Source organism: Gopherus evgoodei, chromosome 12 (assembly GCF_007399415.2).
Source record: "Gopherus evgoodei ecotype Sinaloan lineage chromosome 12, rGopEvg1_v1.p, whole genome shotgun sequence".
Lineage (NCBI taxonomy): Eukaryota > Metazoa > Chordata > Testudines > Testudinidae > Gopherus > Gopherus evgoodei.
Window position 1 is genome coordinate 2667874 of NC_044333.1, and position 18658 is coordinate 2686531.

At 52.2% G+C, this 18658-nt stretch overlaps 2 protein-coding genes across 5 annotated transcripts in view; one reads left to right on the forward strand and one right to left on the reverse strand.

Annotated features, from left to right (window-relative positions):
- On the reverse strand, positions 1–10351 carry LOC115660160 (C-factor-like). Of its 4 annotated transcripts, none has more exons than XM_030581207.1 (7): positions 9988–10027; positions 8462–8496; positions 7917–7968; positions 4703–4890; positions 1482–1640; positions 1034–1144; positions 1–377 (listed from the first exon to the last, which is right to left on the reverse strand). In XM_030581207.1, exons 3-7 carry the CDS (start codon positions 7927–7929, stop codon positions 264–266), a joined length of 585 nt encoding a protein of 194 aa, XP_030437067.1. In that variant the 5' UTR covers positions 7930–7968; positions 8462–8496; positions 9988–10027; the 3' UTR covers positions 1–263. The 4 variants fall into 4 exon arrangements, with proteins under 4 accessions (XP_030437067.1, XP_030437064.1, XP_030437063.1 ...); XM_030581204.1 differs by lacking the exon at positions 9988–10027 and adding an exon at positions 8872–8884; XM_030581203.1 differs by lacking the exons at positions 8462–8496; positions 9988–10027 and adding an exon at positions 10172–10351.
- The window catches only part of LOC115660159 (C-factor-like), a 20836-nt gene continuing 11686 nt past the window's right edge, over positions 9509–18658 (forward strand). Inside the window, exon 1 of the mRNA XM_030581202.1 lies at positions 9509–9527. The gene's annotated coding sequence lies outside the window, so the exon portion shown is untranslated. The remainder of the gene's footprint in view (positions 9528–18658) is intronic.

The window sequence follows — 18658 nt, forward strand, 5'->3', positions numbered from 1 at the left end:
TCCGTGTCTCAGGGTATTTATTAGTGACTCAGCTACAGGAAGCTCATGGCCCCATCTGCGGATCACACTGACTGTGTGGAACCCACCGGTGCCTTTACAAACAAGGGATTTCTACTCAGTGACCTCAGTTCTGCAACCACTTAAACAGATTCAATGCAGCATGTGCAGCTGGGCATCACCTGCGGTCATGGCCTCCCCTCTCGGGCAGCAGGGCTTCCGGCACCCGGCACCTGTGCTCTCAGCCCACGTACCGTGCTGCTTTCTCACCAGGGAATAGTCTTCCCTTCCCAACTCCAGAAGCTCCCGCTGTGTTCCTCGGAGAGGGCAGGAAGCACGGCGAGAATCCCCCGCACGCTTTCGTCCACGGGCAGGTCGGCCTGCAACAGTCCAGAAAATTCAGAAGTCAACAGGCTGGCCGGGGGCTGGAACAAAGTGTACAGTGAGGGGGAGGCGGGGGGATATGCTGAGAGCCACTGAATGAAACTGTAACCCCTGGATATGATGGAAACCACTTCAAGCCAGGGGGTGTGGCAGCCCCCCAGTATCCAAAGTTCCAGCACCTATGGAAGCTGGGCTTGGTTCTCTGGGGCCAAGCCATCCCATACAGTCAGGCCTGGGCACGCTTTCTGCACCTGCATACGCCCATGCTCACGTGGGAGTTTATCTGTATGTGCTCCTACAGCCCAGCTGCAGACCCACGAGCGTGTGCACAGTTGGCAGGTGTGCACACAGGTGACTGGTCAGTTACACGTATAGCTACCACTCACACACAGCAGCTATGCAGGCAGATCAGGCACATGTGGTTCTGGCTTGCAGCTCTGGGCCGGCGGGTAGTGTGTACTGGATAAGCTGGAAGGCCAGACACAAGGTTGGAGGTCGTGACCTGCACAGGCTGACTTCAAAGGCCCAGGCGTCACCAGAGGCAGGGATCAGTTCACATATTACTGCAGATAGCTGCTCTACACTGGGAGGTTCCTGAACCCCAGCCCCTCCCCAGTGCCGCAATCACGGCTCCCAGGGACCGAGCACCCACCTCTTGGGTGCCCATGTCTGTCTGCACCCAGCCAGGGTGAACTGCAGCGCACAGAATCCCGTCCTCTGCGTAGGTCAGTGCCTGGCACCGGGTCAGCATGTTGACAGCGGCCTGCAGGGGAAGGGCTCGTGAGCCGAGGGCATTACCATGCATTCGCACTGGCTGTGTTCCTTCACACCCAGAGGCAGCTGCACCGTCTCAGGAGAGAGCATAGCGTGTTTGGCTCCTCTGTGACAGGCAGTAGTGACAGTAAGGCCAAAACGGCTGCTTAGTGCTGTGGTGAGGCCATATCCAGAGCTCTGAGCGTGTTAAAGGCACAGCACATAAAAACGGAGAGCCCCACAGCTACATCCTGCACAGTCCTGCCCACCGGTATGGCCTACCTGGAATAGCAGGGTACATGAGCAGCGAATACCATTGCCCCTGGGATCCAGGCTCAGGGTTGTACCTTGCTGCAGCGGTAGGAGATAGCTGGCTTGATCAACATCTCAGAGACTCTCTCGATGGATCCCAGAACAGAAGAGATGTTGACAATGGCTGCCTTGCTGCAGCTCAGCCCATTCTGCCTACTTCCCTGGGCAGCCTTCTTCAGCAAGGGCAGGAACGCCTGGCGGGAAGACAGTCCCATGGGGTCCGTGTGGAGCTTGCACCCCTTCGCTCTGGGAGCTAGCTCCATCTAACACACTCCCAGGTAGCCCGGGGGAAGCACAGACCAGAGAAGGAGGGTTTTCAATTAGCCTCAAACTTGTGGGCTCTTCCTCCCCCCCGCCCCCCGAGAGCACTCCCAAGCCCCGCGCTAGGTGACACATGAAGGGGGAGCGCAGGACCAAACGCAGAGTTCTGGGCTCTATCCTTGGCTTTGCCACTGACTTACGTGACCCTGGGCACATCCAATAGGCCTTCTTGTGCCTCAGTTTCCCATCGGGAACACAGGCACCTGTATAAAGTACTTTTGACAACCAGAGCTGGATTAACCTTTTGTGGGCCCCCATGTAGTTGTGATGGGCCCTTTCTGAGTGTGGGCCTGGTGTGATGACACCATAGTATACCCAGTACTGCTGGGATGGGGATGAAAACTTTTATTTAAACAAAATAAGATATTTAAAGCCACAGTTGATTGAGACCTGCACTCAGCCCACAGAGAACAAACTTGGCTAGCACCAATATACCCAGAATACTCTTGAATTTGGTTTATTTGTGTGGGAGGAGGGGTTGTTAAGTTTTGTCTTTTCTGTTGAAACACTCAGGGCCTGCTTGGGGCCTGAACAGAAATGCTCAACGAGCACATTTACGAGCCATACTAAGCCCGGCTGCAGCAACCACTGGAGTTGCACCTGCATCTCCCCACCACCATCTCCTCCGCCCAAAGTCATGTGTCATAAATACATTTTTTGAAAGCTGGATTTTCTACCTTGGTGCAATTATGTTTACAAAACTTTTTTTAAAAAAATCGTTTTTAGCCTATTTCTCCCTTTGTAGTGATGAGGGGTGGTGAGGCAAATGAGCCAGTGAAGTTACAGGGGTGGAGTGTGGTGAGGAAAATTGCTGGTGCCAATGTTTTGCTGGGAGAAAGGGCCACTGAAAGAGACACACACATAGGCCTTGGCTACACTCACACTTTACAGCGCTGCAACTGGGGTGTGAAAAAACACCCTCCTGAGCGCTGCAAGATACAGCGCTGTAAAGCGTCAGTGTAATCAGGGCTGCAGCGCTGGGAGAGCTGGGATGTGGTTTACATGCAAGGCTGGGAGAGCTCTCTCCCAGCGCTGCCGCTCTGACTACACTCACACTTCCAAACGCAGCCATACCCATAGATATTACCACCAACGCCACCACAATCCAGCCTCAAGCCAAGCCCTTGCTCCAACCTTCACACTTGGGCTCCCCCTACCCCCAGTCCCTCCTACTGTCCCAGCCACCCCACCCCGCCCCCCCCTTCAACCCAGACACTCTCCCCTACCTCCAACCCAGACACTCTCCCCTACCTCCAACCCAGACACTCTCCCCTCCCTGCCCCCCACCCCCACTCACCCCCGACTCTCCCCTCCCTCCCAGTCCCCGCCAGCTCCCCCGTCGGACGCTTACTCGCCCCACAACCTCCCCCTCCGCGCGGGGGTGTCCGGCCATTCCCCCGGCGGGCGCGTGGCTGGCAGTGGGGACGCCTGGCCCTGCCCCCCGCCCCGCTTCCTTTCTGCTTCAGTCCCTTTCCCCCTCAGCCCAGGCGGCCCGCAGCAGGCGCGGGGCATTGTGGGACTTGTTGTGCAGGCGACGGAGCACTCCAAGGGCCATGGCGTGCGAACTACAACTCCCAGCACGCCCCGCAACACGTGACAGGCGGGGGCGGGGCCGGAGAGCGCCCGCGGGGTCGTTCCGGGCCCAGCGCCCACCACAGAGCGAGGGGCCCGAACGGCCGATTCGCTCCACGCGCGCTGGGCCCCCGCACACAGATCCGGCGATGTCACTCCGCGGCTCGTCCTGCAGCCCGGCCGCCCGCGCCCCGCTGTTCGCTGGGGCAGCCGCTCCCGGGCCGGGGCCTGGCGGCGCTACGGGCTGCCCGCGAGCAGGGCGAGCTTGGGTCTCCCACCGCTCCGAGGGCGGAGCGCGAGCGGCCCGGCCAGCCCCGGCCTGCGCCCCCTCTCCTCCGCTCCGGCCAGCCCCGGCCCGCGCCCCCTCTCCCCCGCTCCGTTCCGCCCCGGCCAGCCCCGGCCCGCGCCCCCTCTCCCCCGCTCCGTTCCGGCCCGCGCCCCTCTCCTCCGCTCCGTTCCGCCCCGGCCAGCCCCGACCCGCGCCCCCTCTCCCCCGCTCCGGCCGGGCCTGCCCCCCCTCACCCCCGCTCCGTTCCGCCCCGGCCCGCGCTCCTGCTCCGGCAGTCAGCGCGGAGCCCCCTCAGCGGACCCTACCAGGGCCGTAATCACACGAGTAGCCGTGCATCTTAAAAAAAAAACCACCAAAAACTCGGACTGTAGCCTGTTGCTACGCCAGCATGCCCCCTGGTGGCCAGATGGAATGCTGCAGCCACTTCGCCTCAGTTTCCCTCTTGTGTTCATTGGCCTATTCCAGGCATATATGTGACCTGATCCTCTGGCCCAGCCACATTCAAATGTATGACCCCTTCTGGGGCCACTGAGTCCTTTAACAAGTACAACAGAAATCCAGAGACAATTTAATCTTCTGTCCAAATGGGGCTCCGCTGGCCGCTCCCCTCCCATGCAGCTGAGCCTTGGCTAGAATGCAGCAACCACCCCTCTTTCCTCAGGCACCTGGGCCTCACTCCCCCTACAGTCTAGGGCTGGCAACATTCTCTGCCTTCCCAGAGCTCAAGCAGGTGTCATCCCTCAACAGCTCCTGATTCTCCCTCCAATTCCAGGATCCCCTCAGAAGCCAACTCCCTGCATCTCTGCCTTCATGGAGAGCATGAGCACCCAGCTCTCCCCCTGCACCAGGGGCCCGCCCTCTGCTCTGTTAATGCCCCCTGAGAACAGGCTGGCCCCAGGTGCATTCTGGGAGGTGACCATCCCTCTCTGGCTTCTCTAACCCTGGTGGTGCTGGTGCAGGGGGTATGCCCCATCCCACGGACACGGCTGATATCTCCAGCTGGAAGCTCAGCTCAGCCCAGCCCTCCCCTTCTTCCAGACGTCTCCCTCCTTACACCTGATCCCTGGAAGTTACCTGGCCCACCAACATTGGCCCAACCACGTTAGTCTTGTAGGCATCCAGCATCTCTTTAGAATCCACCATTGCCAGAGACACGTCGGAGAAGATGCCAGCGTTATTTATGACCAGGTTCAGGCCCGAGCTGTCCAGCTGCTCCTCAACCCTCCGGGCTGCTTCCTCAATGCTCGCTGGATTCACGGCATCTGTGAAGAGAGTGGAGGGGCTGTGAGGTTGGGGTACAGAGAGCCCTTTGTTGAGTTACAGGTGCTGAGATCTCAGGGGGGTGCAAGCTAACCCTCCAGTGCAGTGAGCCCACTCGGTGAGCCGCACTCCAGAGTGTTCACCTCGCTACCTCACCATGGGCACTTCAGTCCCCAAGCAACGGCTGCTCAGACAAGTGTCTCCAGAGAGACCTTGAGCGTCTGTCCATGCAGCCTGCAGCAGCGAGCCTGGATCAACGGGGGCTAGCTGGTCTTGCGCCAGTGTTCCCTAACCAGCTGTGTAGACAGTGCTCTGAATTCACGGCTAAGATGAGAGCTGAGACTCTGAACTTGAGGAAGGGAGCTGGAAGCTTAGACATGGGCAGCATGGATTCCACATCACTTTGGGGTGGGGGAGACCCTGTCCCTTCTCTCTGCAGTTACCCTCATGCATCCTGTGCTGGAGAAATAGCTATGGGGCAGTTCCAATCCATGCAGATCCCCAGAGGTGCTAGGACAGAGCGGGGGCATTAGACGAACACAGCTAGTAAAGCACCACAGCAGCCTGGGCTCTTCGTTTCACCATTTCTGCACTTAGCCTTTCTGGAAGCAAGATCTCTCCCTGCTGGGAAGTGGGTTGGGAAGGCTGTCAGGATGCCAGAGGAGGAGTGCAGAAGGAGAGCATGAGGGGAAGGATGCCAAGAAACTAATGCGGGTTCTGCATAAACTCAGCCACCTGGCAGTGACCTTGGGCTGTAGCTCACAGACACACTAACCTTGCCAGATGGCGCTCTGCTGCCGGGAGGAATAAATGCAGCGCATAGGCTGGCGCACCACAGCCTGTCTGGTGCCAATGAGCTAGGGTGACCAGACAGCAAGTGTGAAAAATCGGGATGGGGGTGGGGGGTAATAGGAGCCTATATAGAAGACCCAAAGATTGGGGCTGTCCTTATAAAATTGGGACATCTGGTCACCCTACAATGAGTGCTCAGGGCCATAAAACCAGCGCTGTGCAGGAGTCACTACACCCGGATCTGGGACCCCCTGGGTACCTCCTGGTGTAAATGCACGGTGCCTCAGGCCAGGTCTGCACTATAACCTCACAATCAGTGTGCCCACGCTGCTCAGCCATTGCCCTGCGCGACTCGGTCCTCCCAGCCTAGCTAGACACAATTCTACTGTATTTGGAGGGTGACACCCACTACTCCCCAAAAGCAACGCATCCAGATATGGCTCTGCTGGGGCTCGGATCTGTGCATGTCTGTTCCACGCATAAGCACCATGCTAAAGACGTGTCTGCCAAAAGGAGGCAGCTATCAGAGTTCCCAATGGGGTGAGGGCTAGAGGACACAGCCTTCCCCTTTTGTTCTGCCAAGTCAGCTGCCTGCAGGGACCCTGAACTCTAGCAACAGATCGATAGGACTAGGAAAGCAGTGCATGGGTACATCAGAACATGGGATCAGGTTACCGTTCTCAGCTGTACTCAGAGGGGAGCAGAGCTTAAAACAAACCATTTCATTTCCCCATGGAAGAGGTATTAAGAAGTCCTGCAAAGCATTAGTGAGACCCTTCAGTGCCCCAGCATTGAGCTGCTAGGCAAGACCGGAGCCTTCAGTCTGGGAAACCTGAACAGTTCCATTTACAGCTGAATTCTGTCCATTTAAAATGACAGTGAGGGAAAACTGCGCATCCCAGTCTGAATTTCCACCAGATGATGCCATGCAGGCTGGTGTGTGGTTACCCAAGAGGAACATGAAGATCTGATCTGGCCACCTGTTCAAAGAGCCCTGCTAGGTTCTACATTTGGAGCAGGAGGAAGTCAGCATAGTCAGAGGAAGGGGAGTATGCTGGATTTAAAGGGACTCCCCTCCTGGAAGAGCTGGACTATACACTGACCTCTTCCCTGCAGCTCTAGGTAAAGAGGTGTAAGTAGCGTTTCTGTCTCTTGCTCGCTAGCGGCTTGGTGCCAGAGCTCCATGGCACTGTTACTGCAACAGGGGAGCCCTGTGCAGGAAAGCACCTTGAGCAGAGTATTTGCCTAGGAGTCCTGAGGGGCAGTGTTCAGCCAGAATTACATTTCTCTTGGATGACAGTCACTGAGCAGGCATGGTGGGGAGACTGCGCCCTGTTTAGAGGCTTCCCTCAAGGGTAAGCCTCTTGAATTTCCCCCTCCTTTGGCTGACGACGCCCCATTGGGGCTGACGGGATGGGTCACCCTGAGGTACCTGCCACTGAGCTTTCACTCCTTTGTGCTCTCTAGCTACAGTGGAGAAGCTTAGTTAGCCTGACTTGTTCAGGCTTTTGTCTTGCATCATTCCTATGCAGCACCTTTGCTTCTAGTCTGCTGGTGATGGGAAACAGGCTTCTGAAGGCAAGTCGCCTTACCATTCCTAGCCTCTGGGGTGGACAGCACTATGTGGGCGGGAGGGTGTCTCCACGCACACAGCTCAGGCCGCTCGCGGAGGTGGCGTAACCACGCTGACGGGAGACGCTTTGCCCGCGGTGCAGCAACGTCCTCACTGAAGCTTCACAGAGGCACAGCCATGGGTGGTGGGTGGAGCCCCCTTTCAGGGAGGCTAGCCCCTCTGGCCTCGCTCCTTCAGCCTGAGGCCCCCCTCCTGGATAAGCCCTGAGCACTCCTCCTTCCAGGGCTGGAGCCCTACCCTTCCTGGAGAAACCCCAGCTGTGACATGCCTCCCCTCCTGAGACCCCAGGCCACCTCGCGGGAAATGCTTGTGTCTCTTCCCAAAGAACCTGGGCTTTTTATATGCCCCATGCAGATTCCGGGCCAGCTGACAAGATCCCAGCCCCGAATGGCAGATGGGTTTCGGGACGCTTGGCACAGCTGACTTTGCAGCAGTGCACAGAGAGCTGAGAAACACAGGAGTGGCTTTGGGGGTTGGCAGCTGAATGTGGGAGCTGCTTTCGGGGAGTCTAGTGCACAGGCCCAGGAGGGGGACAGAGCGGAGGGAAACAACCAGCTGGAGTGCTCAGACCTGCAGGGAATCGTTCGGCGGCAGAGCACGTACCTAGTTTCACCATCACCAGGTTCGGATGTTTGGAAACCAGATTCTGCAGCTCCTAAGAAAGAGAAACATGGAGAACAATGGAAAGCTGCAGCAGAAGGCAGAGGTAAGGGCCAGGCTGCGGCCCCAAAGCCACATACAAACTGAGGGCCAGAGTCTGTCTCCATAGAATAGGGCAGTACTGCCCAACTGCTCCCACTGATTTCAGGCCGATGAAAAGTGTATCATAGAATTATAGAATATCAAGGTTGGAAGAGATCTCAGGAGGTCATCCAGTCCAACTCCCTGCTCAAAGCAGGGCCAACCCTAACTAAATCATTCCAGCCAGGGCTTTGCCAATCCGGGCCTTAAAAACCTCTAAGGATGGAGATTCCACCACCTCCCTAGTGAATGGGGGATGGAGATTCCACCACCTCCCATTCCAGTGCTTCACCACCCTCCTAGTGAAATAGTGTTTCCTAATATCCAACCTAGACCTCCCGCACCGCACCGTAGCACATCTGTGTCCAGGAGGGACTGTACTCGCATATGTTCACAAACACACTTACCCTATTTGCTTCATTGTCCCACCAGCTTGGACAGGCTGGGCGAGAAAGGCAGAGAATCAGTCCTGGAGTTAGGGGTTGGGTCACAGGAGCAATATTTACAATAACATGCAAAACTGAGCCTGAGCAAACTCCCACTGAAGTCCATGAGAGTCTCTCTGTTGACTTTAATGGGAGTTGGCTCAGGCCCTTAGACACCGGGACAGATCTGGAGAACAGGCTGATTCCCACAGTCACCCCATATTCAGTTACACACAAAAAGCCCTACGCTGAAAGAACATTATGGCTGCAAAATCATGCACTCCAAAGTTAGGCCACGCTGGCATGTCGTGGACCATCCCAGTTAGAAAATGTTGAGTGATGCATTTTTTCTTGTTAGGTGGGGGGTACAGTGGAGGACAGGACGAACTCACCAGCCAGCAGCAGCAGGAGGTGGGTGAGGTCCTTGGGGAAGGGACAGAGCAGGGAGAGAAAGGGGTGGGGCCACTACAGCCCAGGCGTCCGGCAGCTAGTGCGCCAGGGAAGGCTCAGCCTTGCCTATTATACCTGCTTCCCATGACCTGGTGCACATGTACATAGGGTGCGTCAGGTTGTGGCTCCCCCCAGCTCCTGATCTATGCACCCCCCCACCCGTGGCCCATGAAATCTCAGGACTGCCTTGTCAGCCTCCTTGAGGCACTGGGCAAGACGGCCATCCAGCGCCCCAGGGGAGGAAGCTGGATGGGGTGCGGGAGGCTTTGTGACTGTGGGAACCATTTCTAGTCCCTTGTGCTCTTGTCTCCAGGCAGAGTTCCTCTGGGCTGTCTCCACTACCTCCTTGGACACCTTTGAGGAGCAGTGGGTGCCATCCGGGGGTCTCTGCTCAGTGTCCACCGCTGAATCCCTGATGCTTTACCTCTGACCTCACCACACGGCTCTTTTTTCCTTTGTTGTCCCCAGAAATCAACTGTAGCCTAAGATGGGTGGTTCCTCCCCCTTACTTGAGGGGGGAGGCCTAGCCCCACCTGCCCCAGAGCAGGTCCCTCCTGAACATTGAGGGGTCCTGTGCGAAGAGGAAGTCTGCACGAATGTAAGTAAACACCGTACGTAATGCCTGTGCAAGGGGGGCAAGGTAAGGCTGCATGGGCACCAGCATTCTGGTGCTTTCTAACTTGGGAGCACTTGACTTTCAACACAATTAGCCACAGCTGCTGCCCAGAGCTCACTGGGCCAGCTTCTCTATGGCTTGCATGGGTGGGTGTGCTCATTCACAGCTGTGCAAAGGCTCCCTAAGCAGCCCGGCTGCCTTTGACCCTCACTTTGCACAGCTGCAAAGGCCAGCCTAGCTCAGTGCATGGTGTAGCAAGAGGCCAATGGCAAATCTCTTGCCTTCCGGGTGAGTTAGATGCAGGGTTTTTGCTCAGGCCCCTCTCAGTGGCCTCAGCTGGTCAGTAGCTCAGCACAGGCTGGCAGAGACTGAGCTTGTCCTGAGCATAGATTGGTGCATTGCTCTGCGCTGCCCCAGATACAGCTGCAAGGACAGTACCTACCAGAAAGCTGCCATTCACTCCAGGGACGTAGGCCAGCTAAGCAGCCCCTCTCCAGGTTGCCTTATGAACACGAATGCAGGCCCGAAGGCAGCTCTCACATGAGACTGGCTCTGGTTATTTAGCAGCAAGTGCACAGTGTTGGAGCAGTGCCAATAACAAAGCCAGATATTATGGAATTCCTGACCTGTCCTCGTGCTCCCTCTGGGTCCCGGCAGGTGGCAAAGACCCACTGTGGCGGGTTTGATTTCCCCAGCAGCTGCTTCACCAGCTCCAGCCCGATTCCCCGATTGGATCCGGTCACCAGAACGCTGCGGACATTGAGCCCCGCCATGCTCCCTCAGCTGTCACGGACCTTGCTCGGTAGGCGGTAGGCGTGTGCTCAGGAAACCTCCCCCCGTTCCCTCCTACTCACTCCTCGTGGTGCATTTCCCCTACTGGCTGCAGCTAATGCACTCACTCTTCCGTGCTGATTTCCTCTGGATTTACCTGGTATCTTTCAGTCAGGCCAGAGCAGCACAGGAGGAAAAACCCTACTGGAGGGAGGCATGTTTTCTCTGACAGACAAATCGACTCCTTTTCTCCTAGTTCAGTGGTTCCCAAACTTTAACAACCCCTGAGCCCCTTTCACTAAAATGTCAAGTCTCGTGAACCCCCTCCTCAAAATGAATATTTCCAGGGATTCTCTCCCTTCCTCAGCATTAATTATAAAAGCAGTGATCTTGGAAATATAAAATTTGTTTTTATGACATGCTTATTAAACACTGTTTATTAACTATTATTTATCATTACAGTATTTTTATTACATTATGAAAACACTCTTCCAAGATCTCACTTTTGTATCTTGTATCACTTTTGATTAAGCCTGTTATAAGACAAGGCTCCTATCTGAGGTGCCAGTAGAAAAAAGAGTTGCAGGGACGAAGCCCCCCATGCACCCCAGGGCTAGGGGAGGCACCTCCAGAAAATGGGGGAGCCCACGGGGGCTGCCAGAAAAAAAGCAGAGGGACCCACGGGGGGCGCTGACGCGGGGGTGTCATGTGACCCTCATTGCTCCCCCCCCCGTCACCTCTGGCTCCTATGTTTCATCAAGGAGTATCAGATGTTAAACAGCAGGAAGGTATTTAAGAAGCCATCTCAAAGAGTTCCTCCTACACAAGCATTCAGGTCTTGAGCAGTTCAGGCAAACAACGCACGTTACGACAAAGCTTAAACTTGTTCTTCATGATAATTTTAAAAACAAGACTAGCTGCCTATTTAATTTAAAAAACAGCAAAAAATATCCACCTCCCTTTCTATTACCTATAAGGAGTCTTGAAGTTTAAATCTCCTCAGTGTGATAGATATGCTTGCTTCGATCTGCTTAGCTCTTGGAAGTCCCCAAGGCTCTGGGCTGCTGGCCCCATGCTGCCTGGGGTCCCTATGGACAGCTCTGTCCACCATTAGGGATTTTTTTCCTGAGAACCCCCTGTAACATTTTGTGAACTCCGTTTGGGAACCAGTGTCCTAGAATGAAGCAGTCCAAGTGTCTTGCTTTCTAAAAGATAGGTAATGAGGGCGTGTTTCATTTCTTCTGGCCGAAGAAATGAATTGCACCTGTAAAGGATGTTGTAATTTGAGGAATCCAGGTTCCCTTCTTTTACACATATCCATTTCACTGATCCCTGGACTCCCTGCTCCCTTCCCCAAAACTTTTAATGTCATTTCTACCCACGGACACATGTATCTGCCAATCACTGTTGGCCAGAACAACACCATCAACCCGGCCAGATGTGTCTTTATCTGCTTGTCCTTCAGCCTCAACAGCAAATATTGTACTGCCATGCAAGTTACAGGATTAATTGGGGTTCTCTTATCAAAATTGCTAAAGAACCAGTTAATCTGATCTTCACTCAGGGAGGAAGTAACTTAATAGCTGTAACCAGTGCAGATTCAGTATTACTGTCAAGAACAAAAGCAGGTGGGATTTTCTGAACAGGGAAATTATATTTTCAGGCACAGTGACTGAAAACACTCATGTCCCATTGGTGCAGGCCTGGCTCCATTTACACATGTAATGGGTACTGCATAGACCAATTACAGAACATAAACCTACAGTACAGTAGGAAGGGGGATTTCATTTGGGAGAACATTTTCCTGGGGGGGGAAAAATCGCTCTGTTGCCTGTTCTTAATTGATGGGAATAGAATTTTATCCCTATACTGAAAGGGCAGGGAATAGTGCTCGTATTTTGAAACAACAGGAAGTTGATTGGCTTTACACATTTTGTAAAACCCAAATAAGGAATTTGGACATTCCTGGCTTTGGACAGAGAGAAAAGCAAACAATCACATTTCTTCTCTTTTTAATATGGCCCTGATTCTGCAAATATTTGTGCACATGAGATATTTCACGTTAAGAGAAGATTTTTTAAATGTAAGCGCTTGATCCTGGTACTATACCCATGAGGATACCCGCTGAGTCAAAGCAATTATTCCTAGGAATAAAGTTACCCCAGTGCATAAGTGTTTGCAGGATCAGTCTGTAACTGCCTTCATCTCTCATAGGCTTTGTATTATACTACAAGTAGATTAATATTAAAGAGAGCTTAGGTCTAAACAATACTCCTTCCCCCATTGTGTTTTTTTCTTTATTAAAAGTTAATCTGAAGACAATGTCTTGACCAAGGGCAAGTCATGCCTGACCAACCTGATTGCTTTCTATGATGAGATCATTGGCTCTGTGGATAATGGTGGATGTGATGTATCTTGACTTTAGCAAAGCTTTTGTTATTGTCTCCCACAATATTCTTGCTGGCAAGTTAAAGAAGTCTGGGCTGGATGAATGGACTATAAGGTGGGTAGAAAGCTGGCTAGACTGTTGGCTCAGCAGGTAGTGATCAATGGCTCCATGTCTAGTTGACAGCCGGTATCAAGTGGAGTGCCCCAAGGGTCGGTCCTGGGGCTGGTTTTCTTCAACATCTTTATTATTGATCTGGATAATAGGATTAATTGCACCCTCAGGAAGTTTGCAGATGACACTAAGATGCGGGGGGAGAGGTAGATACGCTGAAGGGTAGGGATAGAGTCCAGAGTGACCTAGACAAATTAGAGGATTGGGCCAAAAGAAATCGGATGAGGTTCGACAAGGACAAGTGCAGATTCCTGCACTTTGGATGGAAGAATCCCATGCACTGCTGCAGGCTGGGGACCAAGTGGCTAAGCAGCAGTTCTGCAGAAAAGGACCTGGGGATTACAGTGAATGCAAAGCTGGATATGAGTCAGCAGTGTGGCCTTGTTGCATTTTGGGCTGTATAAGTAGGGGCATTGCCAGCAGATCGAGGGACGTGATCATTCCCCTCTATTCGACATTGGTGAGGCCTCATCTGGAGTCCTGTGTCCAGTTTTGGGCCCCACACTACAAGAAGGATGTGGACAAATTGGAAAGAGTCCAGCAGAGGGCAACAAAAATGTTTAGGGGGCTGGAGCACAGGATTTATGAGGAGAGGCTGAGGGAACTGGCATTGTTTAGTCTGCAGAAGAGAAGAATGAGGGGGGATTTGATAGCTGCTTTCAACTACCTGAAAGGGGGATCCAAAGAGGAGGGACCTCCGCTCTTCTCAGTGGTGGCAGATGACAGAACAAGGCATAATGGTCTCAAGTTGCAGTGAGGGAGGTTTAGGCTGGATATTAGGAAACACTATTTCACTAGGAGGGTGGTGAAGCACTGGAATGGGTTCCGTCATAAACAGATTGTTAAGGGTTAATGTCTCTTGTACCTGTAAAGAGTTACAAGCAGGGAACGGGACACCTGACCAGAAGACCAATCAGAAGACAAGATACTTTTAAATTTGGGTGGAAGGAAGTTTTTGTGTGTTCTTTGTCCATTGTGGGTTCTTCTCTCGGAGGGTCTGAGAGAGACCAGACATTAATGCAGGCTCTCTAAGTTTCTTTTCTATTAGTAAGTAAAAACAGGCGGTTTAGGTTTTTTGATTGTTTTACTCTATTTGCAATTGTGGATCTGGCTGGTTAACTTTTATATGTGTAGTTGCTGGGAATATTTTGATTTGTATTGGTATTGGGGGGAAGTCTCTTTCTGGTGTCTGTAAGCTATAGGACCCTGTAATATTTACATCTTGAAGTTACAGAGATAATTCTTTACTTTTCCTTTCTTTTGTTAAAAGATTTCTTTTTAGAGAACCTGATTGATTTTGTTTTGTTTCCCTTGTTTTAGTCCAGGGGATTGGGATTATTCACCAGGACAGGTGGGGGGGAGACGGGAGGGGGAGAGAGAGAATTTCTCTTTGTTTTCCTTGAATCTGTTTCCCTCTTTGTGGAAGGGAAGAGAGATGCTTCTCTGTATGGTGGTTTAAGAGGTTGGATCAGTATCTCTTAGGATAGCCCAGGGAGGGAAATTCTGGGAGGGGGAAAGGTGGGGGAATGGTTTATTTCTCCTTGTTTTAAGAACCCAAGGGATCTGGGTTCTTGGGGTCCCCAGGGAAGGCTGGGGAGGTCAGAGTGCCCCAAAACACTATATTTTTGGGTGGTGGCAGGGCTATCAGATCTAAGCTGGTAATTAAGCTTAGAGGATTCAGGTGCTAGTATCTCATTTTCTGAACTCTTAAGGTTCAGATCTGAGGAGGAATGCTATGACAGTTCCCTAGGGAGGTGGTGGAATCTCCATCCTAAGAGGTTTTTAAGGCCCAGCTTGTCAAAGCCCTGGCTGGGATGATTTAGTTGGTGTTGGTCCTGCTTTGAGCAGGGGATTGGAAGCCTTTCTGGAAGCAAGATCTCTCCCTGCTGGGAAGGCTGTCAGGATGCCAGAGGAGGAGCACAGGAGGAGAGCATGAGGGGAAGGATGCCAAGAAACAAGTCTGGGTCCTACATAAACTCAGTCACCTGGCAGTGACCTTGGGCTGTAGCTCACAGACACACTAACCTTGCCAGATGGCGCTCTGCTGCCGGGAGGAATAAATGCAGCGCATAGGCTGGCGCACCACAGCCTGTCTGGTGCCAATGAGCTAGGGTGACCAGACAGCAAGTGTGAAAAATCGGGATGGGAGTGGGGGGTAATAGGAGCCTATATAAGAAAAAGACCCAAAAATTGGGATTGTCCCTATAAAATTGGAACATCTGGTCACCCTAAAATGAGCGCTCTGAGGGCCATAAAACCAGTGCTGTGCAGGAGTCACTACACCCGGAGCTGGGATCCCCTGCTCCTGGTGTAAATGCATGGTGCCTCAGGCCAGGTCTGCTCTATGACCTCACAATCAGTGTGCCCACGCTGCTCAGCCACCGCCTTGTGCAACTCGGTCCTCCCAGCCTAGCCTCTGGGGTGGACAGCGCTATGTGGGCGGGAGGGTGTCTTCACGCACACAGCTCAGGCCGCTCGCGGAGGTGGTGTAACCATGCTGACGGGAGACGCTCTACCCGCGGTGCAGCAATGTCCTCGCTGAATGCCACAGTGGCTCGGTTTCAAGTGCAGACCTGCCCTGCGTACCCCTTTGGGCAGCTCTGCAGGGGCTGGCTCTGGACTAGCAGCCGTGGGAGTTACTGGGGTGGGGCTACCTGCCATTTGTGGCTGGGAGATTGTCGCCTTGGAGTTCAGGGAGCGCCCCTCTCTGCCATACTGCACACAGGTGTGAACAGAACATGGCTATTGATGGTCACGCTCATTCCAGACCAGCAATCTAAGTCGATCGCACTCCCTTGGTACTGATGGAAGCAACAGAAGCAGAGCTGAAATCGGCTAAGTGCCACCCACCACCAGGGAGATGCTCCAGCCTGTATGATAAATAAGGTGGGGTGCAGGGGGAGCTCCCTTTGCTGGACACCCAGCCAGCCAGTTAGCTGTAAAATCCCTCTTGGTGGCTGTTCTCTACTTGCTTTACCTGTAATGGGTTAAAATGTCCCCCAGGTAAGAAAAAAAAGTGGGCACCTGACCAAAAGAGCCAATGGGACAGTAGAGCTTTTGGTAGAGCTTTTTAAAATTGGGAAAGAAACTTTTCCTTTGTCTCTTGTTCTCTCTGGGCTGCAGGGACACGGAGCAGCAATGCTATAAGCAGGAATGCTGTGTAAGGTTTGAACCAGATATGAAAAATTATCTTCCATGCCTAGAAGGAATCACTGGGACAGGGAATGTTTAGATAAACGCGATCAGGTTTATTTCTTTATTTTGTCTCATGGATCTCCTCTGTGCTAACCCCAGATGCTTTTGTTTGCTTGTAACCTTTAAGTTGAAACCCCAAGAAAACTATTTTGGGTGCTTAATTTTTGGAATTGCTCTTTTAAAATCTAGCAAAAGCCTAAGTTCCAGATGTATTTTCTTTCTTTTTTATTTTTAATAAAATTTACCTTTTTAAAGAACAGGATTTGGATTGTTATGTTCTAAGAGGTTTGTGCTGTTTGATTAGTTGGTGACAACAGCTAATTTCCTTTGTTTTCTTCTCAGCTCTTCCCTGGAGTGGGGGTGAAAGGGCTTGAGGGTACCCCACAGGGAGGAATTTCCAAGTGCTCCTTCCTGGGTCAAAGGGTGTATTTTTTTGCATTTGGGTGGTGGCAGCATTTACCAAGCCAAGGTCAGAGAGAAGCTGTATCCTTGGGAGTTTAGTACAAGCCTGGAGTGGCCAGTATTAATTTTTAGAATCCTTGCAGGCCCCCACCTTCTGCACTTGGAGTGCCAGAGTGGGGAATCAGCCTGCAACGTAGCTCGCTTTGAGGGGCCCCTTCTATGCTATAGCCTCACCCAGAACACTAGGCTGTGGTCTCTGCTAGGGAGCCGTTGGTGGCGTTCTCCGTAGGGTAGTGAGGTAGTGCCCAACTGCCCCCACTGACTTAGGGCGAGTAGAAGCATAGCATGTCTATGCCCATGAATGAGGCATGTGCTCAGGAAACCTCTCCTCATTCCTTCCCACTCACCCTCTGAATATTTCCCCTAGTGGCTGCAGCCAAGATGGCTGCAAAGGACCAGTCTGGCCCACCCAGTTAGGCCAGGCCCAGAAACCATCTTCCCAGCCCAGGCCCCCAGAGTGCTGGCCCACCCAGATGGGTCTGGCGCTAGGCCCACAAATCACAGATTATTAGGGTTAGAAGGGACCTAAGGAGGTCTGTCATAGTATAATACCCAAATCTGGACCTTAGCATCCAGAATATGGGTACTAGCATAAAGTTCTCTAAGCTTAATTACCAGCTTAGATTCTGTAGCGCCGCCACCAATCAGGAATTTTTAGCACCTGATACCCTCTGGTCCCCCCAAAACCTTCCCAGGGGACCCCAAGACCCAGATTCCTTGAGTCTCACAACAAAGGGAAATAAACCATTTCCTCCCACCTCTTTACCTGCTCCCAGATCTTTCCAGCCTGGGTACACTAGGAGATACCGTGAGTCAATTCCTTGAAACACAACACAGAGAGATTAAGTTTCTATCTCCCCTTCTCCCAGAGGCAAAACAGATTCAAGCTGTGTGACTCTAACACAAAGAGGAAATTTATCCTTCCCTTCCCCCCACTAATTCCCTGGTATGTACAGACTCAATTTCTTTGAGCCTTAATTAGGAGAGAAAAATCAACAGGTCTTAAAAGCAAAACTTTTAATAAAAAAAAAAGAAAGAAAAAAGTAAAAGGTTTATCTCTTCACTTTAGATGGTAAAACAGTTACAGGGTCTTTCAATTTATAAACAATAGAAAGAAACTTTCTCCAGGAGAAACACAATTTAAGCTACTTCCAGCAAGTACACCTATGTAAATGAAAAAAAAACAAATTAAAAGACTATGACCGCCTTTTCTTTCTTACAATTCTGAATAGATAAGAGACTGTAGCAGGGAGATTGGCAGAAACCTGGTTTCACCTCTAGTCCCATCCAGGACCTAGAGAGAACAAAGCCAAACCCAAAACCCACAAACAAAGGCTTCCCTCCCACGAGATTTTAAAATATGTTGTCTCCTGATTGGTCCTTTGGTCAGGTGTTACAAGTCACTGTTTCTTAACCCTTTACAGGTGAAAGAGACATTAACCCTTAGTTATCTGTTTCAAACAAGGTCATCTAGTCCAACCCCCCTGCTGAAAGCAGGACCAATACCCAACTAAATCCCCAAATGACCCTCTCAAGGATTGAGCTCACAACCCTAGGTTTAGCAGGCCAATGCTCAAACCACTGAGCTATCCCTCCCCTCACAAAGGTCAGTCCACCAAGCCTGGGCTCACAAAAGGGCCGTCCCCCGATATTCTTGATGCCTAATATCAGTCCATTGATAACTGCTTTCATAGTCCAGCCAATCTGAGAAGGCCTCAGTGAGAGTATCTCAAACCCACACCTGCTCTGTATACCTACCAGAGAGAGATGTGTGGTTCTCAACACCCCCATGAGCAGCCCAAACTCTACACTCAGTACAAATATTGCATTGGGTGAGAACAAAAGGGAGCCTTCAGCTGCTGATGTTGGAGAGAGGGAAGCTGTTTTTTTCTTGGCAAACTGGCCCAAAGTTCTCACGGAGTGCTGGCTACCCGGAGAACTTGTGCGTGCAAAGCTCAGCTACTTGTGTGCATGAGCAAACAGGAGAAGCTCAATTCAAGAAGCCCTTGCCCCGCTTCTTCCATCACTCACAGAGTGCCACTCTGGGCCAGATTCCAAGATAAATTGCCGGTGATAAGGAAGCAGTTTGAACAAAGAATGGCATCTCTACAGTTGCTGGAAAAGC